This window comes from Gastrolobium bilobum, unplaced genomic scaffold, assembly GCF_033153095.1.
Source record: "Gastrolobium bilobum isolate Gb01-03AN ecotype WA unplaced genomic scaffold, APGP_CSIRO_Gbil_v1 utg45747, whole genome shotgun sequence".
Lineage (NCBI taxonomy): Eukaryota > Viridiplantae > Streptophyta > Magnoliopsida > Fabales > Fabaceae > Gastrolobium > Gastrolobium bilobum.
The window spans coordinates 30,001-48,547 of NW_026898201.1; the positions used below are offsets into that span (position 1 = coordinate 30,001).

At 35.6% G+C, this 18,547-nt stretch overlaps 5 protein-coding genes, 4 non-coding genes and 2 pseudogenes across 9 annotated transcripts in view; 7 read left to right on the forward strand and 4 right to left on the reverse strand.

Moving 5' to 3' along the window:
- The window catches only part of LOC133313789 (small ribosomal subunit protein uS3c), a 970-nt gene extending 252 nt beyond the window's left edge, over positions 1-718 (forward strand). Inside the window, exon 1 of the mRNA XM_061515197.1 lies at positions 1-718. This exon is cut by the window's left edge and continues 252 nt beyond it. Within this exon, the coding sequence (XP_061371181.1) occupies positions 1-604 (604 nt within the window). The 3' untranslated portion in view covers positions 605-718.
- A 2,640-nt stretch (positions 719-3,358) lies between these two features.
- On the forward strand, positions 3,359-4,093 carry LOC133313793 (small ribosomal subunit protein uS11c). Its single transcript, XM_061515199.1, has one exon. The coding sequence runs from the start codon at positions 3,677-3,679 to the stop codon at positions 4,091-4,093; it is 417 nt and encodes a 138-aa protein (XP_061371183.1). The 5' UTR covers positions 3,359-3,676.
- A 60-nt stretch (positions 4,094-4,153) lies between these two features.
- LOC133313790 (DNA-directed RNA polymerase subunit alpha-like) lies at positions 4,154-4,814 on the forward strand (annotated as a pseudogene).
- A 383-nt stretch (positions 4,815-5,197) lies between these two features.
- Positions 5,198-6,038, reverse strand: LOC133313791 (cytochrome b6-f complex subunit 4-like). The gene is given in 3 exon segments (XM_061515198.1): positions 5,198-5,516; positions 5,519-5,728; positions 5,731-6,038. Coding segments are annotated over 3 exon segments (489 nt in total). The 5' UTR covers positions 5,951-6,038; the 3' UTR covers positions 5,198-5,457.
- A 746-nt stretch (positions 6,039-6,784) lies between these two features.
- Positions 6,785-8,367, reverse strand: LOC133313796 (uncharacterized; annotated as a pseudogene).
- TRNAD-GUC (transfer RNA aspartic acid (anticodon GUC)) lies at positions 7,094-7,167 on the reverse strand. Its single transcript has one exon. It is a non-coding gene; the product is annotated as a tRNA-Asp (tRNA).
- Positions 8,319-8,390, forward strand: TRNAT-GGU (transfer RNA threonine (anticodon GGU)). The gene has a single exon. It is a non-coding gene; the product is annotated as a tRNA-Thr (tRNA).
- A 1,044-nt stretch (positions 8,391-9,434) lies between these two features.
- On the forward strand, positions 9,435-11,678 carry LOC133313798 (photosystem I P700 chlorophyll a apoprotein A2-like; the record flags this gene model as incomplete). Its single annotated transcript, XM_061515204.1, is given in 2 exon segments — positions 9,435-10,442; positions 10,445-11,678. Coding segments are annotated over 2 exon segments (1,566 nt in total), but the record flags the coding sequence as incomplete, so codon positions are not given.
- On the forward strand, positions 11,603-11,676 carry TRNAM-CAU (transfer RNA methionine (anticodon CAU)). The gene has a single exon. It is a non-coding gene; the product is annotated as a tRNA-Met (tRNA).
- A 127-nt stretch (positions 11,679-11,805) lies between the features above and the next one.
- On the reverse strand, positions 11,806-11,876 carry TRNAG-GCC (transfer RNA glycine (anticodon GCC)). The gene has a single exon. It is a non-coding gene; the product is annotated as a tRNA-Gly (tRNA).
- A 4,664-nt stretch (positions 11,877-16,540) lies between these two features.
- On the forward strand, positions 16,541-18,193 carry LOC133313797 (uncharacterized). Its single transcript, XM_061515203.1, has one exon. The coding sequence runs from the start codon at positions 16,541-16,543 to the stop codon at positions 18,191-18,193; it is 1,653 nt and encodes a 550-aa protein (XP_061371187.1).
- Positions 18,194-18,547: the final 354 nt, after the last annotated feature.

Consider the following 18,547-nt stretch of genomic DNA (forward strand, 5'->3'; position numbering starts at 1 on the left):
TGATTCTATTTGGTTTGCCCAACCAATCAATTATTCGGAGAATCTACAAGAAGATAAAAAAATACGAGATTGTATCACGAATTTTATAGAAAAAAATACAAGAATTTCTTCCGGCGTCGAGGGAATTGCACGGATAAAGATTCAAAAAAGAATTGATCTGATTCAAGTCACAATCTATATGGGATTTCCAAAGTTATTAGTTGAGGGTAAGCCTAGAAGAATCGAAGAATTACAAATGAATGTACAAGAAAAAGTAAATTGTGTGAACCGAAAAATCAACATTGTTATTACAAAAATTGCAAACGCTTATAGACACCCTAATATTATTGCAGAATTTATAGCCGGACAATTAAAGAATAGAGTTTCGTTTCGTAAAGCAATGAAAAAAGCTATTGAATTAACTGAACAGGCAGGTACAAAAGGAGTGCAAATACAAATAGCGGGACGTATCGACGGAAAAGAAATTGCACGTGTCGAATGGATCAGAGAAGGTCAGGTTCCTCTACAAACCATTCGAGCTAAAATTGATTATTGTTCCTATACAGTTCGGACTATTTATGGGGTATTAGGAATCAAAGTTTGGATATTTCTAAACAAAGGGTAATTAACTTTTCCTTCTCTTTAATGTTCCGTGTTTTTTGATAAAACAAAAAAAAATGAGAAATTTTATAAGATTGAATAAAAAAATTCAATAAATCATTGGATATTGATAGAATTGCTATGCTTAGTGTGCGACTCGTTGGTTTTTTTTTGATTGCTTTAAATTCAAAAAAACTAATCTATAATATGAATTTAATGAATAAAGAACTAATAACCAACTCATCGCTTTTCTTTATCCGGATCTCAAGAACTAGTAAAAATAGAAAATATAAATAAAGATTTGATATATTAGTGGATATAATTATAGCAACTTAAATTTTTCATAAACATAAAAAAGAAAAAAAACGAATCTGATTCTGGGTTGTAAAGCAATAAAAATATATGGATAAATAAGGTGATGAGGTGAAAGAAAGAGAGATATATCAATGATATAAAATACGAATATGTAAAGGTCTACGCAAAAAAGGTAGTGTAATAAAGCATCAATATAAATGAAATATGAATTCATCTATAATATAGATGAATTTTTCCCTAGAACAAATAAATCAAGAGTCCCGGGTCAATATAAAAACTGAGAAGGTTGATTCCAGAAAAATTCAAATCTTATTGAAATAAAAACTTTTAAATTTAAATAGAGACTCCATTCTAGAATTAAGACCTAACCATTAATTGAGAAGCTGTGGGAACGACGAAAACTATGAATGCCTAGGATGTTTTTTCAAACAAATCTTAATGATTCATTAGATGGGATAGCGGAACGAACCAAGAAACAATCCTTTGTTTGAAAGGTTGTGGACTAACCCTACATTACATCTTAAATTGATAATGAAAGAGTAAAGATTCGCCCGCAAAAATTTAGATTTGTTTAACAATTTTTGCCAATCCGATATGATAATAAAAAAAAGATTTGTTATAACCTTATAAGATAACAACATTATTCAGTTCCATACGGATAACAAAAATTGTCTATAAGAATAGATACGAAATTATATATCAAAACTTCTAATAGACCAATAGATTTTATTATCAAATATCAAAAAATCCTGTGATTCTATTATTAATTAAAGATATGTATCTTGTTGTATAGGATTTTACCGGTTAAAGCATATATATATATATTTAAAACATATATATATTGAATAGCTTCTTTATATTTGCGAGGAGCCGTATGAGGTGAAAATCTCATGTACGGTTTTGTAATAGAGATGGTATTGAGAAACAACCATCAACTATAACCCCCAAAGAACCAGATTCCGTAAACAACATAGAGGAAGAATGAAGGGAATATCCTATCGAGGTAATCTTATTTGCTTCGGAAGATATGCTCTTCAATCACTTGAGCCCGCTTGGATAACATCGAGGCAAATAGAAGCGGGACGACGAGCAATGTCACGAAATGTTCGCCGGGGTGGACAAATATGGGTACGCGTATTTCCAGATAAACCTGTTACGGTAAGACCTACCGAAACCCGTATGGGTTCGGGAAAGGGATCCCCCGAATATTGGGTAGCTGTCGTGAAACCCGGCAAAATACTTTATGAAATGGGCGGGGTCGCAGAAAATATAGCTAGAAAAGCTATTTCAATAGCAGCATCTAAAATGCCTATACGAACTCAATTCATTATTTCGGGATAATAATTAGAACCAAAGGAAAGAGGTCTTTAGGATAAAAACAAAAAAATTGGAATTGTTGGTTTATTTTTTTTTTTGAACACAAAATATTTTTGTCACTTCAACCTTTGAACTGGAAAGAACAAAACAAAAAATTATATGATTCAACCTCAAACCCGTTTGAATGTAGCGGATAATAGTGGAGCCCGTGAATTGATGTGTATTCGAATTATAGGAGCGAGTAATAGACGATATGCTTCTGTTGGTGATATTGTTGTTGCTGTAGTAAAGGAAGCAGTACCAAATACGTCTTTAGAAAGATCAGAAGTGATCAGAGCTGTAATTGTACGTACTTGTAAAGAACTCAAACGCAGTAACGGTATGATAATACACTATGATGATAATGCTGCGGTTGTTATTGACCAAGAGGGAAATCCAAAAGGAACTCGAATTTTTTGTGCAATCGCCCGCGAATTGAGACAGTTAAATTTCACTAAAATAGTTTCACTAGCACCCGAAGTATTATAAAAAAACGAGACCATGATAGATAGATATATCTATATTAATATTATTTAATATTTTAGAAAAACCCAATAAAAAAAATGGAATAAGAAAAAAACATAGAGAAAAGAGCATGTTGATTATATGGAAAGTAAAGGGCAACCATAATTTTCGTTTATCATGGGTAAGGATATCATCGCTGACATAATAACCTCTATACGAAATGCTGACATGAATAAAAAAGGAACGGTTCAAATACCATTTACTAACATTACCGAAAACACTGTGAAAATACTTTTACGGGAGGGTTTTGTTGAAAACGTCAGAAAACATAGGGAAAGCAACAAATATTTTTTAGTTTTAACTCTACGATATAGAAGAAATAGGAAAGGGTCATATAAAACTATTTTAAATTTAAAACGAATCAGTACACCCGGTCTACGAATCTATTTGAATTATCAACGAATTCCTAGAATTTTGGGAGGGATGGGGATTGTAATCCTTTCTACTTCTAGGGGTATAATGACAGATCGAGAGGCTAGATTAGAAAGAATCGGCGGAGAAATTTTATGTTATATATGGTAATTTTTCTGATATACGAATTATACGAGAACCTTCTATTAGTTTTTTTTTTAACGAGGGGGGGGGGGGTACAATTCGAAATTCAAAACGGAAAAATGTAATAAATAAACCTTATTTTCTTTCAATAAATAGATTTGCAATTAAATAAAGGAATGATAAATATGAAAATAAGGGCCTCTGCTCGTAAAATTTGTGAAAAATGTCGATTGATACGCAGGCGGGGACACGTTATAGTAATTTGTTCAAATCCGAGACATAAACAAAGACAAGGATAATATTTCCACAAAAAGAGGACTTTTTTTTTTTAACCAGATGCACAGATAAAATAAATTTAGATAAAAGAAAAAAATAGTATAAATTTCAATATGAAATCATAAAAAATATGGCTAAACCTATACCAAAAATTGGTTCGCGTAAAAATGGACGTATTGGTTCGCGTAAGCATGCTCGTAAAATACCAAAGGGAGTTATTCATGTTCAAGCTAGTTTCAACAATACCATTGTGACTGTTACAGATGTTCGGGGTCAGGTGATTTCTTGGTCTTCCGCCGGTACTTGTGGATTCAAAGGTACACGGAGGGGAACGCCATTTGCAGCTCAAATCGCAGCAGGAAATGCTATTAGAATGGTAGCGGATCAAGGCATGCAACGAGCAGAAGTCATGATAAAAGGTCCCGGTCTCGGAAGAGATGCGGCATTAAGAGCTATTCGTAGAAGTGGTATAGTCTTAAATTGTATAAGGGATGTAACCCCTATGCCACATAATGGATGTAGATCTCCAAAAAAAAGACGTGTGTAAAACTAAAAATAAACATCGAAGAGATTTAAAATTCAAGAGAAAACAAAAATTAAAGGGTTGATGAAATATATTACTATGGTTCGAGAGAAAGTAAGAGTATCTACTCGGACACTACAGTGGAAGTGTGTTGAATCAAGAGTAGACAGTAAGCGTCTTTATTATGGACGTTTTATTCTGTCTCCACTTATGAAAGGCCAAGCCGATACAATAGGCATTGCGATGCGAAGAGTTTTGCTCGGAGAAATAGAGGGAACGTGTATCACAAGTGCAAAATCTGATAAGATACCACATGAATATTCTACCATAGCGGGTATTCAAGAATCAGTACATGACATTTTAATGAATTTGAAAGAAATTGTATTGAAAAGTCATCTGTATGGAACTCGGGACGCGTCTATTTGTTTCAAGGGTCCTGGGTATGTAACTGCTCAAGACATCATTTTACCACCTTCTGTAGAACTCGTTGATAATACACAACATATAGCTAACGTAACAGAACCAATCCATTTGTATATTGGATTAAAAATTGATAGGAATCGCGGATATCGTATAAAAACACTCAAAAACTTTCAAGACGGAAGTTATACTATAGATGCTGTATTCATGCCTGTTCGAAATGCAAATCATAGTATTTATTCTTATGTGAATGGGAATGAAAAACAAGAGATACTCTTTCTCGAAATATGGACAAATGGAAGTTTAACTCCGAAGGAAGCACTTTATGAAGCCTCCCGGAATTTGATTGATTTATTTATTCCTTTTTTACACGCGGAAGAGGAAAATTTAAAATTAGAAAACAATCAACACAAAGTGACCTTACCCCTTTTTACTTTTTATGATAGATATAGATTGGCTAGGTCTAACCTAAGGAAAAAAAAAAAAGAAATAGCATTGAAATCCATTTTTATTGACCAATTAGAGTTGCCCCCTAGGATCTATAATTGTCTTAAAAGATATAATATAAATACATTATTAGAACTCTTGAATAAGAGTCAAGAAGACCTTTTGAAAATGGAAGATCTTCGTGCAGAAGATGTAAAAAAGATATTCGATATTTTCGAAATAGAAAAACATTTTGTATAAATTTTAAATCCATTGTATTTCCATTGTATTATTTTTTGATTCTTTTTTATTATAAATTATTTTTTGATTCTTTTTTATTATAAAAAGTAAGGATCAAAATATAGAATAGAAATGGAATCTTTAGAACAAATCCTTACACTCGAAATAGGTGAAAAAATGGAATAGATGTATCTAGGGATTAGTCAGTCGTCTTAAAGTGAATTCTCCCTAGATACACAATATACATGGCATTTTATTTCACAATTGATTCAATTTAAAAAAGACCTAAAGTTAGAGATTTCTCAATAGGTAATGTTGCTCCAATACCCAACCAAAGAGCCACTGCGGTACCAATCAAAAAGACGGTTGTTGCTACTGGACGGCGAAATGGGTTTTGAAATTTATTAACATTTTCCAAAAAGGGTACTGTTAATAATCCCGCGGGTACCGAAACCATTAAAAGAACACCCAATAACTTGTTGGGCACTGTACGAAGTATTTGAAATACGGGAAAGAAATACCATTCGGGCAATATTTCCAAAGGAGTTGCGAACGGATCCGCAGGTTCCCCCATGATGGTTCTAGAACCGCTAGACCCACATTACAGGCAATAGTACCTAGAATTACTACTGGAAAAATATATAAAAGGTCGTTGGGCCATGCGGGTTCTCCATAATAATTATGACCCATTCCCTTAGCCAATTTAGCTCTTAATACAGGATCATTCAAGTCAGGTTTTTTTGTTATTGGGATAGGTGAATTCTTATAGATCCATCCTCCGAAAGAACCGGACATGATAATTTTTCACCATCCGGCTCGAGCGCGAATCAAATGAACCGAATGTATCTATAGAAAAAATGGATATGTTATAGACACATATATGAGTATTATTCTATTTTTTTGTCCCCTTCTTTATTTTTTCAAAAAAAAAAAATAGTTCTATACTATTAAACGGATACAAAATTTGTATAGTAAATCGACGCTTATTTTATTATTTGTCTTTTTAGTTCGAAATTTGATTTCCACTTTATTGAACTCATTGCAGATCATGGCTGAAACGTCCAAAAATGGGTTGGTTTTTAACTTCCTGAAATATGAAAAAGTATCTCATAGAACCTTCCGATCGTCTTTCAACTATTTACTCAATTACTTCTTCCGAATGATAGAGATATTTTTCATAAATATGATATATATATATTTCTTTTTCTATGATATTATGATTGTGGAAAAAAAATATGAAATATAAAAACTCAAATTGGAAGAATAAGAGTTGCTTTTTGATTATTTCAGATGGTAGAAAGAAATAGATTTTATTTCTTTCTACCATATTATCCGGATTTCATAGAAATCTGTTGATTCTAGTCAGATCATTTTATCTAAGACTAAGGCCAAAATTCAAATCCTTTTTTATTCAATCATTGCATGGATAAGAATGAATAAGTCGTGTTGAAGTAAAATTACTCACTTTGGCTTACCGTTTTTACATAAATTATAAGTAAAAAGGCAGTAGGAACTAGAATGAACAGTGCAGTAGCAATAAATGCGAGAATATTGACTTCCATAATCTCTATGTTTTATTTCTCTTTTATTTCGAATAAAGAATTCGGGATTTAATCCCATAGAGATGATACATCTTTCGTTGGTAAATTCAATGGTATAATAAATTACGTTTCCATGCTATCAATATCAAATCGGATCAATATCACGAATAACAATATCCGAGCTATTAAGAAGATATTTCCTCCATACTATATTAAAAAAAATTTATTTCTGATGCAATAAAAAATTCCCTTTTTTTCTTTGTTCGTCGGAATCTTTACCCTAAAAAAAAAAGAAAGAAGGAGCCTTGTTAGGGATGATATATTTTTTTTTATTTGGATTCTATTTTACACACGAAATGAATTGATGTCTTTTTTTTTTTATTGGATTTGTATCCAACGGGATTGACGGGGCTCGAACCCGCAGCTTCCGCCTTGACAGGGCGGTGCTCTGACCAATTGAACTACAATCCCTGGGAAGGGTATACAGTATACACATATTCTTACTATTTCATCCAACCCCCCTTTTTTCTATCTTCATTTAAATTCTGTTGTGCGATAACTGACAGAGGCAGACATATTAATATATTATTTATATTCATATATAAGAAAATTAAAAAAATATATGGATATGCACGATATCGAGATCGACACAGATTGCGAGTAATCCGTTCGTTATTGCCAAATCTACTCAAAAATGAATCAATGATAATAAAAAAGATTCTTTTTTATTCTTTAATCCCTTCCTTAAGACTTTTTATTTACAGATCCTGATATGAATCTAGATCGTTAGTAAGATACGAATTTTTGGAAAAATATGTAATAAAGAAAGAGCGCCGAGGATATCTCATATTTTCGTCCGTATCAGAACGCATCGGTCAATTCCGGATAAAAAATGGGTTATCTCGTTTCATGGGGGATCGGCAAATTATTGGGCCGAACTGGATTTGAACCAGCGTAGACATAGTGCCAACGAATTTACAGTCCGTCCCCATTGACCGCTCGGGCATCGACCCGGGAAGAATCAATTTCAGTTTTTATTGAAAATCCATGATCAACTTCCTTTCGTAGTACTCTACCCCCAGGGGAAGTCGAATCCCCGCAGCCTCCTTGAAAGAGAGATGTCCTGAACCACTAGACGATGGGGGCATACTTGCCCGATCGCCATTAGACTACGTTCATAGTATGAGCAGTTTTTTTTTAATTGTCAATATAAAGGAATGATAGAATTCTATCAAAAGGATATTTTCATCTTTCATAATTCCATAGAATTAAATGATTCATCATTTAGATTTTTAAATTTTTCATTTTAATGTTAAGATTCATTAGGTATATTCCTGTTTCACTCTAAGCCGGGAAAAAACGACAATCAATCTGGAAATTGGATAAGAAAGACAGGGATCGACAAGTTATTGAAATTATTTTTTTTTTTCAATAAAAATTTGGTTAAGGGACAGGACAAATTGAATCCATTTATCAAATATCAATAAACCCTTTTTGAACTATACTATTATTCACTAGATAAATTCAAATAACATAACTATATCATTAAGTATATGCAGTAACAAATCTATGTACTAGACTCCTATTGACTAGTTTCTGATTTAGGAATTGAATCAAACGTAGCCCCTTTAACTCAGTGGTAGAGTAACGCCATGGTAAGGCGTAAGTCATCGGTTCAAATCCGATAAGGGGCTTCTTCCTTTTTTTTTCAAAAAACTCCAGCAGTAGTATTTATATTTGAAAGAAGAATCGAGATATATCGGTATTCAAAAAAAAAAGTAAAGATTATAAAAAACGTAAGTGGACCTAACCCATTGAATCATAATTAGATCTACTATTCTGATATTTAAATTCGATAGAGATGAAATTAGAACACTGGATCTTTTTTTTTGAATCTGAAATTTTGAATTTGAAAAGGGGTAAAATCGAATAAAGAAGACAAAAAAATGTAAAATAGAAAGTGCTTAAATATAAGATCCTGTAGTAGTTTCCTAGACATAGAAATTATAAGAATATATAGAGAGAATTAATTTCTTTTTATTTCACAAAGACGATTCTTTGATGAAAGGGTAGGAGTATGTTTGAGGATACGCTCGTAGCGAGAGCGATAAGGGGGATCATTTGTTTATTGAACAGTTCTTTAAAAAATGGATTTATACGTTTTATGAGTCATAAGACAATTCATGATTCATCATTGCTTAGATGCTTAGAGGATTTTTAAGATAAAAATAGAAAGGAATAACCGAATCGAGTTCGTGAATTTGACTTAGGTATCAATAGACAAACCAATAAATGATTTTTATATTCGAAACCCATTAGAAAAGAAGGGACAATCTAGGAGAAAAAAGTGATATAATTATATATAATATGATATGAATAATATAATATATATATGATATGAAGATCCCATTCCTGAAAATGCTATGAGGTGTTTGGAAATGGTTGAAGTATTTGATTTGAATAGGAGGATCACTATGACTATAGCTCTTGGTAAGTTTACCAAAGATGAAAATGATTTATTTGATATTATGGATGACTGGTTACGGAGGGACCGTTTCGTTTTTGTGGGTTGGTCCGGTCTATTACTCTTTCCTTGCGCCTATTTCGCCCTAGGAGGTTGGTTCACAGGTACAACCTTTGTAACTTCATGGTATGTTACGTCAATTTGAGCTTGCTCGATCTGTTCAATTGCGTCTTTATAATGCAATCGCGTTCTCTGGTCCAATTGCTGTAATTTCTTAAGTGTATTGCCACACCCCCAAGGATTAGGCCCACTTTTTACAGGTCAATGGAATCTTTATGCTCAAAACCCCGATTCCGGTAGTCATTTATTTGGTACCTCCCAAGGAGCAGGAACCGCCATTCTAACACTTTTAGGGGGATTCCATCCGCAAACACAAAGTTTATGGCTTACCGATATTGCCCATCATCATTTAGCTATTGCATTGATTTTTCTCGTTGCTGGTCATATGTATAGAACTAACTTTGGGATTGGACATAGTATAAAAGATCTTTTAGAAGCCCATATTCCTCCAGGAGGTAGATTGGGACGTGGGCATAGGGGTCTTTATGACACAATCAATAATTCAATTCATTTTCAATTAGGCCTTGCTCTAGCTTCTTTAGGGGTTATTACTTCCTTGGTAGCTCAACACATGTACTCTTTACCTGCTTATGCATTTATAGCGCAAGACTTTACTACCCAGGCTGCGTTATATACTCATCATCAATACATCGCAGGATTCATTATGACAGGGGCTTTTGCTCATGGAGCTATCTTTTTTATTAGAGATTATAATCCAGAACAGAATGAAGATAATGTATTGGCAAGAATGTTAGACCACAAAGAAGCGATCATATCCCATCTAAGTTGGGCCAGCCTCTTTTTGGGGTTCCATACTTTGGGACTTTATGTGCATAATGATGTCATGCTTGCTTTTGGAACTCCAGAGAAACAAATCTTGATCGAACCTATATTTGCCCAATGGATACAATCTGCTCATGGTAAAACTTCATGGTTCGATGTACTTTTATCTTCAACAAATAGTCCGGCGTTCAATGCTGGGCGGAGCATATGGTTGCCTGGTTGGTTAAATGCCATTAATGAGAATAGTAATTCTCTATTCTTAACAATAGGGCCCGGAGACTTCTTGGTTCATCATGCCATTGCTCTTGGTTTACATACAACAACATTGATCTTAGTAAAAGGTGCTTTGGATGCGCGCGGTTCCAAATTAATGCCGGATAAAAAAAGGATTTTGGTTATAGTTTTCCTTGCGACGGTCCAGGACGGGGTGGTACTTGTGATATTTCGGCATGGGACGCATTTTATTTGGCAGTTTTCTGGATGTTAAATACCATTGGATGGGTTACTTTTTATTGGCATTGGAAACACATTACACTATGGCAGGGTAATGTTTCACAGTTTAATGAATCTTCTACCTATTTGATGGGATGGTTAAGAGATTATCTATGGTTAAATTCTTCACAACTTATCAATGGATATAATCCTTTTGGTATGAATAGTTTATCAGTCTGGGCATGGATGTTTTTATTTGGACATCTTGTTTGGGCTACTGGATTTATGTTCTTAATCTCCTGGCGCGGATATTGGCAGGAATTGATTGAAACTTTAGCATGGGCTCATGAACGTACACCCTTGGCTAATTTGATTCGATGGAGAGATAAACCGGTGGCTCTTTCAATTGTGCAAGCAAGATTGGTTGGGTTAGCCCACTTTTCTGTAGGTTATATATTTACTTATGCGGCGTTTTTGATTGCTTCTACATCGGGCAAATTTGGTTAAATAAATTCTTTAATAAATTCTTTATTTGATCCGCAAAAATATCATTTCTTTCTATAGAGTAGGAGACCCGCCTTATTTTATTTCTACATCTAGGATAAGACTTCTATCATTGATACGAATTGGTAATAAAACATTATGGCAAGGAAAAGCTTGATTCAGAGGGAAAAGAAAAGACAAAAGTTGGAACTAAAATATCATTTGATTCGCCGATCCTCAAAAAAAGAAATAAGCAAAGTTCCATCGTTAAGTGATAAATGGGAAATTCATGGAAAGTTAGAATCACTACCGCGTAATAGTGCACCTACACGTCTTCATCGACGTTGTTTTTCGACCGGAAGGCCGAGAGCTAATTATCGAGACTTTGGGTTATCTGGACACATACTTCGGGAAATGGTTCATGCATGTTTGTTGCCTGGTGCAACAAGATCCAGTTGGTAAGGAGGAAAAATTCTCTTCATTTTTTTAGTCATTTTTATAATCAGCGATTATAGGGGGTCCCTTTACCATTCTGTATAAATGATATATTCTATTTGTACAGATATGGTATAGGGACGCACTCCATCGTTGCGTGTTCGTTAATTTCAAATTTCTTCTATTTCTCGCGGGGTAGAGCAACTTGGTAGCTCGCAAGGCTCATAACCTTGAGGTCACGGGTTCAAATCCCGTCTCCGCAACATTTTTTTTGACAAAAAAGGGTTCAAGAAGAAGAGGGGGGTACTATAGTATAACTATAGTATCTATCACCGTCAACGTTATACAATTTTTGATACTTTTAGAATGAAATACAGAAATTTAAGGGAGTCGGCGGATAGCGGGAATCGAACCCGCGTCTTCTCCTTGGCAAGGAGAAATTTTACCATTCGACTATATCCGCATTTTCATTTTTTTAGTACTTGATACGTAATATACCGATTAGATTTGTGCAGGACTAGGCCTGATACTATATAAAATTCAAAATAAAGTTGAAAGATATATAGATATCCATATATATTTATAATCTAAATTTTTCTATTCTAAATAGAATATTTTAGATTCATATTAGTTTCTATTAAATTGCAATTCTATATGTCTATTTTTCTATTAATATTAATGAATATTAAGAATTCTTATTAATATTCTATTTTAATTCTATATTTATATATTCTTTCTAAATTAAACTTATATGTATTCTTTCTATTATAGATATATAGTCTATATAATCTATTAATGCTTCATAAATAGTAACTCTATTTATATTAAGAATATTCTGCTATTAATAGTATTTATCGAATATTTAGAATATTCAGAGAATATTCGAATTCCATATTCCAAATTTTCTATTTTGATTCTATTTATTTTATTTTTATTCCATTTTGGATTGTTTTTTTTGGTTTTACGATATACCCTATTAACTATATGAGATAACATTCTTCCAATAGAAGAAGTTTGACCCCCCGAATACTATTTTCGTTTTCTTTATTTTTGGGGACTTATATTCCAATTTAATGTGCCTCAAAATCCGAAAGAATTCGGGGGGTCATTTCTTTTTTGATCTAGAACAAATATCTTCAAGAGATGAGAGAATTAAGAATACCCACTAAAAAGACTAATCCAATCCATAATGATGTACCGGAAAATAGAACATTTTTGTTACTCGACCAACCATCGGGAGAAGCAAATACAACAGGTACACTAATCAATAAAATGAATGAAGTAGCAATTAATGCAAAAACAGCCAATTGGAAAGCAATAGTCATGTTTCTAATCCTCTAATTTACCAACAAAAGAACTATACCATTTGACCCCCCCTCGCGTATGTATAAGACCGAATCCATTCGATTTTGAATTTTCAAAAAGGATTACGAATCCTTAACTTTTCGAGGAATCCTTCATCAGTGGTTGTGAATGACCGATTTTTTTTTCAATCTTTATGATTTGCTCCTACGGAACCGAGGTCGAAAAAGATTGAGAAATAGAACCATCTGATTTGATTCGTTCTCAATAGTCACGAGATGATCATCTTAGGGTGATCCTTTTGTCGACGGATGCTCCTATTATACTCGTAGTCTCTGAAGGATGAGAACCAACTATGTAGCATCTACATTGATAATTCAAGTATTGTCTACGTCATTAGTCCGATCCTTTGTAGGAACTACCCGTAATAACGAACTTGCAAAATAAATCTTTTTTTTTCATAAAGGGATTTGTTGTTCCTGACTCTGCTTCACCTTAATTGTTATACAAGTAAAGTGATGTCTTGGTCCGAGTGGGAATAGCATTTCTATTCTATCTTAGCCTAGTCATCCCACAAGGTCACTCTTTATTGGTTGGCTATCACACATGGCAACCAACTCACACCTCTTATCTCCTTGTACGATGCGCTGTTTTGGGCAGAGGAGCAAGCTGATAACTTGTTTGGGTGGACAATCAAAATTCAGCTTTATGTCAATCTTAGTTAGCCTAATTTCTAACACCACTCAGCCTTAACACCTGCGCCCAATAAGGGAAGGGGAATGCAGTGTGCATGTATTGCCATTGGCTGGAAAATTCTGCACTTACCTTCACCCCTTCATGCGCTGAAGTGAGAAGAATGGCTTGGGCATTTGTGGTTTATTTCTTCTTTAAATTGGCACTTAAGACTTCACCCCTCCCATCTCTCATGCGCTGATTTGGTAGGAAAGGAGCTAGATCAAACCTTTAATTTGAGTTTCGGGACACTCAACTGTACCACCCTCTTTCTCTACCACAAAATTACACAACTTTCCTCCTACTTCAACACAAATTAGTTGTCATCACTATCTACTATTTTCATTCCTTCTCACACTTCAAAACCGAAGCATATGTACAGAGGGAACTCAAGAAATTATTTCACTTTTTCCTTGTATCCTAACTGGAAACCGAGGACCTCTTTAGAGTGATACCAAAAATTTAATCACACGTTGTCCCTGCCTTCTTCATTCGACGGTGCACCATTTGTTCCAAGAGGTAACACATTGTTTTGTCTTGTTGTTACTTATGTGTGGCAACCTCTGTCACCTTCTTTAAAGGAGATATTCGTTCATAAACTAACTCAAGTTAATTTCCCTCTCCCTATTGTATCCGCACGACCACTGTTTGAAGAGTGGGGCTGGCTATTTCGTGAATCATTAAGGGCTGAAGTGTTGTCCATTTGGTCTCCTTAGTGCGCTAGTGAAAGGTAAGCACAAAATTTTGAACCTCCATCTCTGTCTTCTGTTCAGGCCGAGAAGCATGTATAGGGAGTGGTTTCTTATGTAATTTATTTTCTCTAGATTCCGCCATAATGAACCCCCAGATCTTAGTTGAAAGCATGAAAGCTTAGAATTAATTTCAGAACTTGGTAATGATCTTAAAGTTAAATGATGGGGCTGTTGATGATGGCTTGGTGTTCCTTTAAATTTTTTTGAAGCAAAATAATTTGGACAGCATGCCTAGGTCCCTTGTAGCGATCCTTGAATGAATTCGTGAGCTTTGGAAGAAATCATCCTTGATGCTTTGTTGAGATGAAATCGATTCTGCCTTGATAAAACTTGTTATAAATTAAGCTTTATTTAACTTATATATGCAGCATGTTGTTTAGTTTCCCTTCACACACTCCATGTGTTGTTAAGCTAAATATTTGAATAAACGTTATGAGCCTTGTATGATGAAACCGATTCTGTTTTGGACCAGCCTTATTGTGTGCTAAACTCCATCTAAGATTATGTAGACAGCAGAATAATAAGCTCCCTTTTTCGCATCTCTGAGTATAGAAATAGGAAATTGTATGAATAAAAATCTTGAGTAACTTCTATGTCAAAATCGATTCTGCCATGCTTAGGAACCTTGAGAAACCCTCACTGTTAAATGTTGGGAAGACTGTTTTGAAAGTCAGAATATTTTAGGAAAATAACATTGTTGGCCGAATGGATACATGAACCTTTAGGCTTGGAGAATTATTGGTAATTAATAGAGAAGGCTGAAACGTATTCTGATTTTGTTGCAATGTATATTAGGTGCGCAAAAGCCGTAAATTTTGGATTATACGTTGCTGTCTGGTACATTTAATTGTGACGTACGAGGTATGTGTAGGCGGTATTACCTTCTGTGACTATTGGCTAGTGTATGGAATTGTGATGTGTTGCTCACATTTGTTCTATGTATGTTACGACGATGATGAGCCAATGGTAAGAATATGAAAGGATACATGCATTTTACATCATAATACATTTTTCTGTTGGGTGCGATTGCATAACATGGCATGTATACTTGATTCATGACATCTTATATATATATATTTGTATTGAGGACATGTGACTGAGCATGCATCATATAGGCATGCCTGGTACCAGGAGAGGGGACACTTGGCTTCAGTCCGCATAGGTTCCACAGTGGGATTCACCTTCATGGGAGTCATTAGGAATACCCACTGTGATGCTACGCGCACGACGGTGCTATGAGCGTAAAGGAAAAAGGGCGTTATATACGCGTTATGATATATGATGAAAAGGATTAGATGTTTGAAGTGACTATTTATGATTTTGTGCCTAGTTAATACTGTTGCATTTGGTTTTGTTGCCACACTACTGGGTTTATTCCCACCCCTTTGGGGCTGCAATATTTGAAATTGCAGGAGAACGTAAAAGCATTTTAGGACTTGGATGTTGAACTCGGTTATATTTTTGTTGCTGTCTGGATTTATTCTCTGTTGACTGTTTTAAGCTTGGGATGACTGTATTATGTGGTACTTGATTATTTTTGGATGACTGTAAAACTATGATTTATTTCTGCTTTAAGTCTTCTACGAACAGCGGCTATTTTAAGAAAATCTGAAAATGTCTTGCGAAAAGGAATTATCTTTAATGCTGAATTTTAACAGTTTACGGTCAACTTATGAGTTACGTTTCAAGGGGCGAATGACCTCCGATTTACTATTATTTTATATGCACGCGAAGCCCCAAGCGTCTTCATTCAGATTTCGCTAACTGTACAAAAATATTTTTAAAAATCGATTTTATATTAATATTTAAAGGAATACGGTTTTCTAAAAATTTTAACCATTTTATCAGCAACACATTTTAAGTCCTTCCCATCAAAAATTTTCTTAGATTCAGCTTTCCACAACAACTTCTCAAAGATCTTTTCTTAGAAAAAGTTTTCATCTGTTTCCACAACTCGAATAACGATTAGCAAACGACTCTCTTGGATGCATACAGGAGAGGGTGTTACACTAATTGGTATCAGAGCAATTTTGGTTCATGGTGATTGTTTTGCTTGAATTGTCTGTTGCTTGTTTTAATCGATTGATATTAACTGCTGAATGATTTGCTTGTTGTTTGACATATATTCACTACTTGCTATCTGCCGGATGATGGATTACGTTAACTGTTAAATTTAGGTATTGACTGTTGTAATTAGACTGTTAGATCTAGATGGTGATGAGGAATCGATGCACTGTTGACTTACCCGATTTGAACTCGAGTACCTACTTTGAATTTGCTGTCATAAATAACCTGCAGTGAGTCCGATCAGCTCATTTCGTGATATTGTGAGTGCAGAATCATGGCAGGTAATCGCGGTTCCACTCGGGGAAGGACTAACAATGCTGAAGAGGATCTTATCACAACAATTGGGGGATTGGCCACGTTCGTCCAGAACATGAGCCAAGAATGGCAAGAACATCGTCAACAGAACCAGAATCAACCCCCGCTGCATGACCATGCAGAGGAGATTGCCCGACGGAGGTTGAAGGACGTCCGTAACTTTCAACCACCTATCTTTGAAGGTGGAGACCACCCTGAGGCTGCAGCAAACTGGCTGCAGATGATCGAACATATCTTCGAACGGATGGGATGCCCGGAGGCTCAGAAGCCGGACTATGCCTTCTATCAGTTGACGGGAGAAGCATTGACATGGTGGACTGGCGCGAGAGCTCTGCTGCGAGCTCAGAATACTGAAGTGACCTGGGCTGTGTTCAGGAGGGTATTCTTGGACAAGTACTTTCCAAAAGCAATGCGAAGAATGAAACACACAGAGCTACTGTCTTTGAGGCAAGGGAACATGACTATCAATGAATACATTGCAAAGTTTGCACAACTGATGGAATATGCCAATTTTGACCGTAACATCTATGATGAGGAGTGGCAAGTGGAGAAGTTTGAGAGTGGATTGCATCCCGAGATCAGAAAGCTCATGTTGACCACGGCTATCCGTACTCTGCCCGAAATCATTAATCAGAGTCGGCAGGCAGAAGGCATTATCATGGAAGCAAGAAATTTGAATAGACAACCGGTGCAACAGCAGGGAGGAAACAGAGGGGGCAGATTCTTCAAGAAGAACACGGGAATGAACAAGGGAAAGGGTCCACAGATGCAAGCTCGGAATGGTAATTTCAAGAGAAATACTGCACCCGGTCAGTCATCAGCAGGACGTCAGGGTCCCAGTGCATGTTCTAATTGTGGGAAAAATCATGCTGGAGTCTGTTTACAGGGAAGCAACACATGCTACAGATGTGGTCAACCTGGACATTTCGCTTCTAAATGTCAAAACTATGCAAGTCAGCAACCTACTCAGGCCAGAGTGTTCACCCTCGATGCTAATGAGGCGCAGAAATATCCGAATCTTATTCGAGGTAACATAATCCTTAACGGTTATCCAATTTCTGCTATTTTTGATTCTGGAGCATCTGGTTCGTTTATGGCAAAACATATAGCTATGAAGATAGGTATAACCCCAGCTCCACTCCCCTATGAATTACAAATCAGTACTCCTACGGGGGGATCCTGTACAGCCTCAGAAATTTGCAGAGGCGTTCTTCTGGGGTATGAAGGAAGCATTTATACAATCAACTTAGTGGTTTTGCCGGTATTCAATTTCGAAGTAATTATCGGCATGGACTGGTTGGTGGAGAACAGGATCACTTTGGACTGCCAAGCAGGGAAGGTCATTGTTCCTCCGAGAGACGGTAATTTTCTGTCTTTTGCTACTATTTCTTTGTTGCAAGTTCGTAAAGAGCTCCTTCGGGGGGCAGCAGGTTATCTTTTGTCAATCGAGGCTGAGACCCTGGTTGAAAATCCAATTCAAAATGTACCAGTGGTGAATGAATTCGAGGAGGTATTCCCCGATGAAATTCCTCGACTACCCCCTCAGCGGGAAGTAGAATTTTCCATTGAGCTTATTCTAGTACTTCTCCATGGGGTGCACCAGCCATTTTGATAAAGAAAAAAGATGGTAGTCTACGTTTGTGTGTGGACTATCGTCAGCTGAACAAGGTGACTGTAAAGAATAAGTATCCACTGCCGAGGATTGATGATTTGATGGATCAACTCAGAGGTGCCAAAGTTTTCTCCAAAATAGATCTTCGATCGGGATACCATCAAATTCGGGTCAAACCGGAGGATATTCCGAAAACTGCTTTCCGTACCCGTTATGGGCACTATGAATATCAAGTGATTCCGTTCGGACTCACAAATGCTCCAGCGATATTCATGGACTACATGAACCGCATTTTCCATCCTTTCCTGGATCAGTTTGTCATAGTGTTCATCGATGACATCCTGATTTATTCTG

Coding starts and splice junctions, on each gene's coding strand:
- LOC133313793 (XM_061515199.1), top strand. CDS start 3,677: ATGGCTAAACCTATACCAAAAATTGGTTCGCGTAAAAATGGACGTATT.
- LOC133313797 (XM_061515203.1), top strand. CDS start 16,541: ATGGCAGGTAATCGCGGTTCCACTCGGGGAAGGACTAACAATGCTGAA.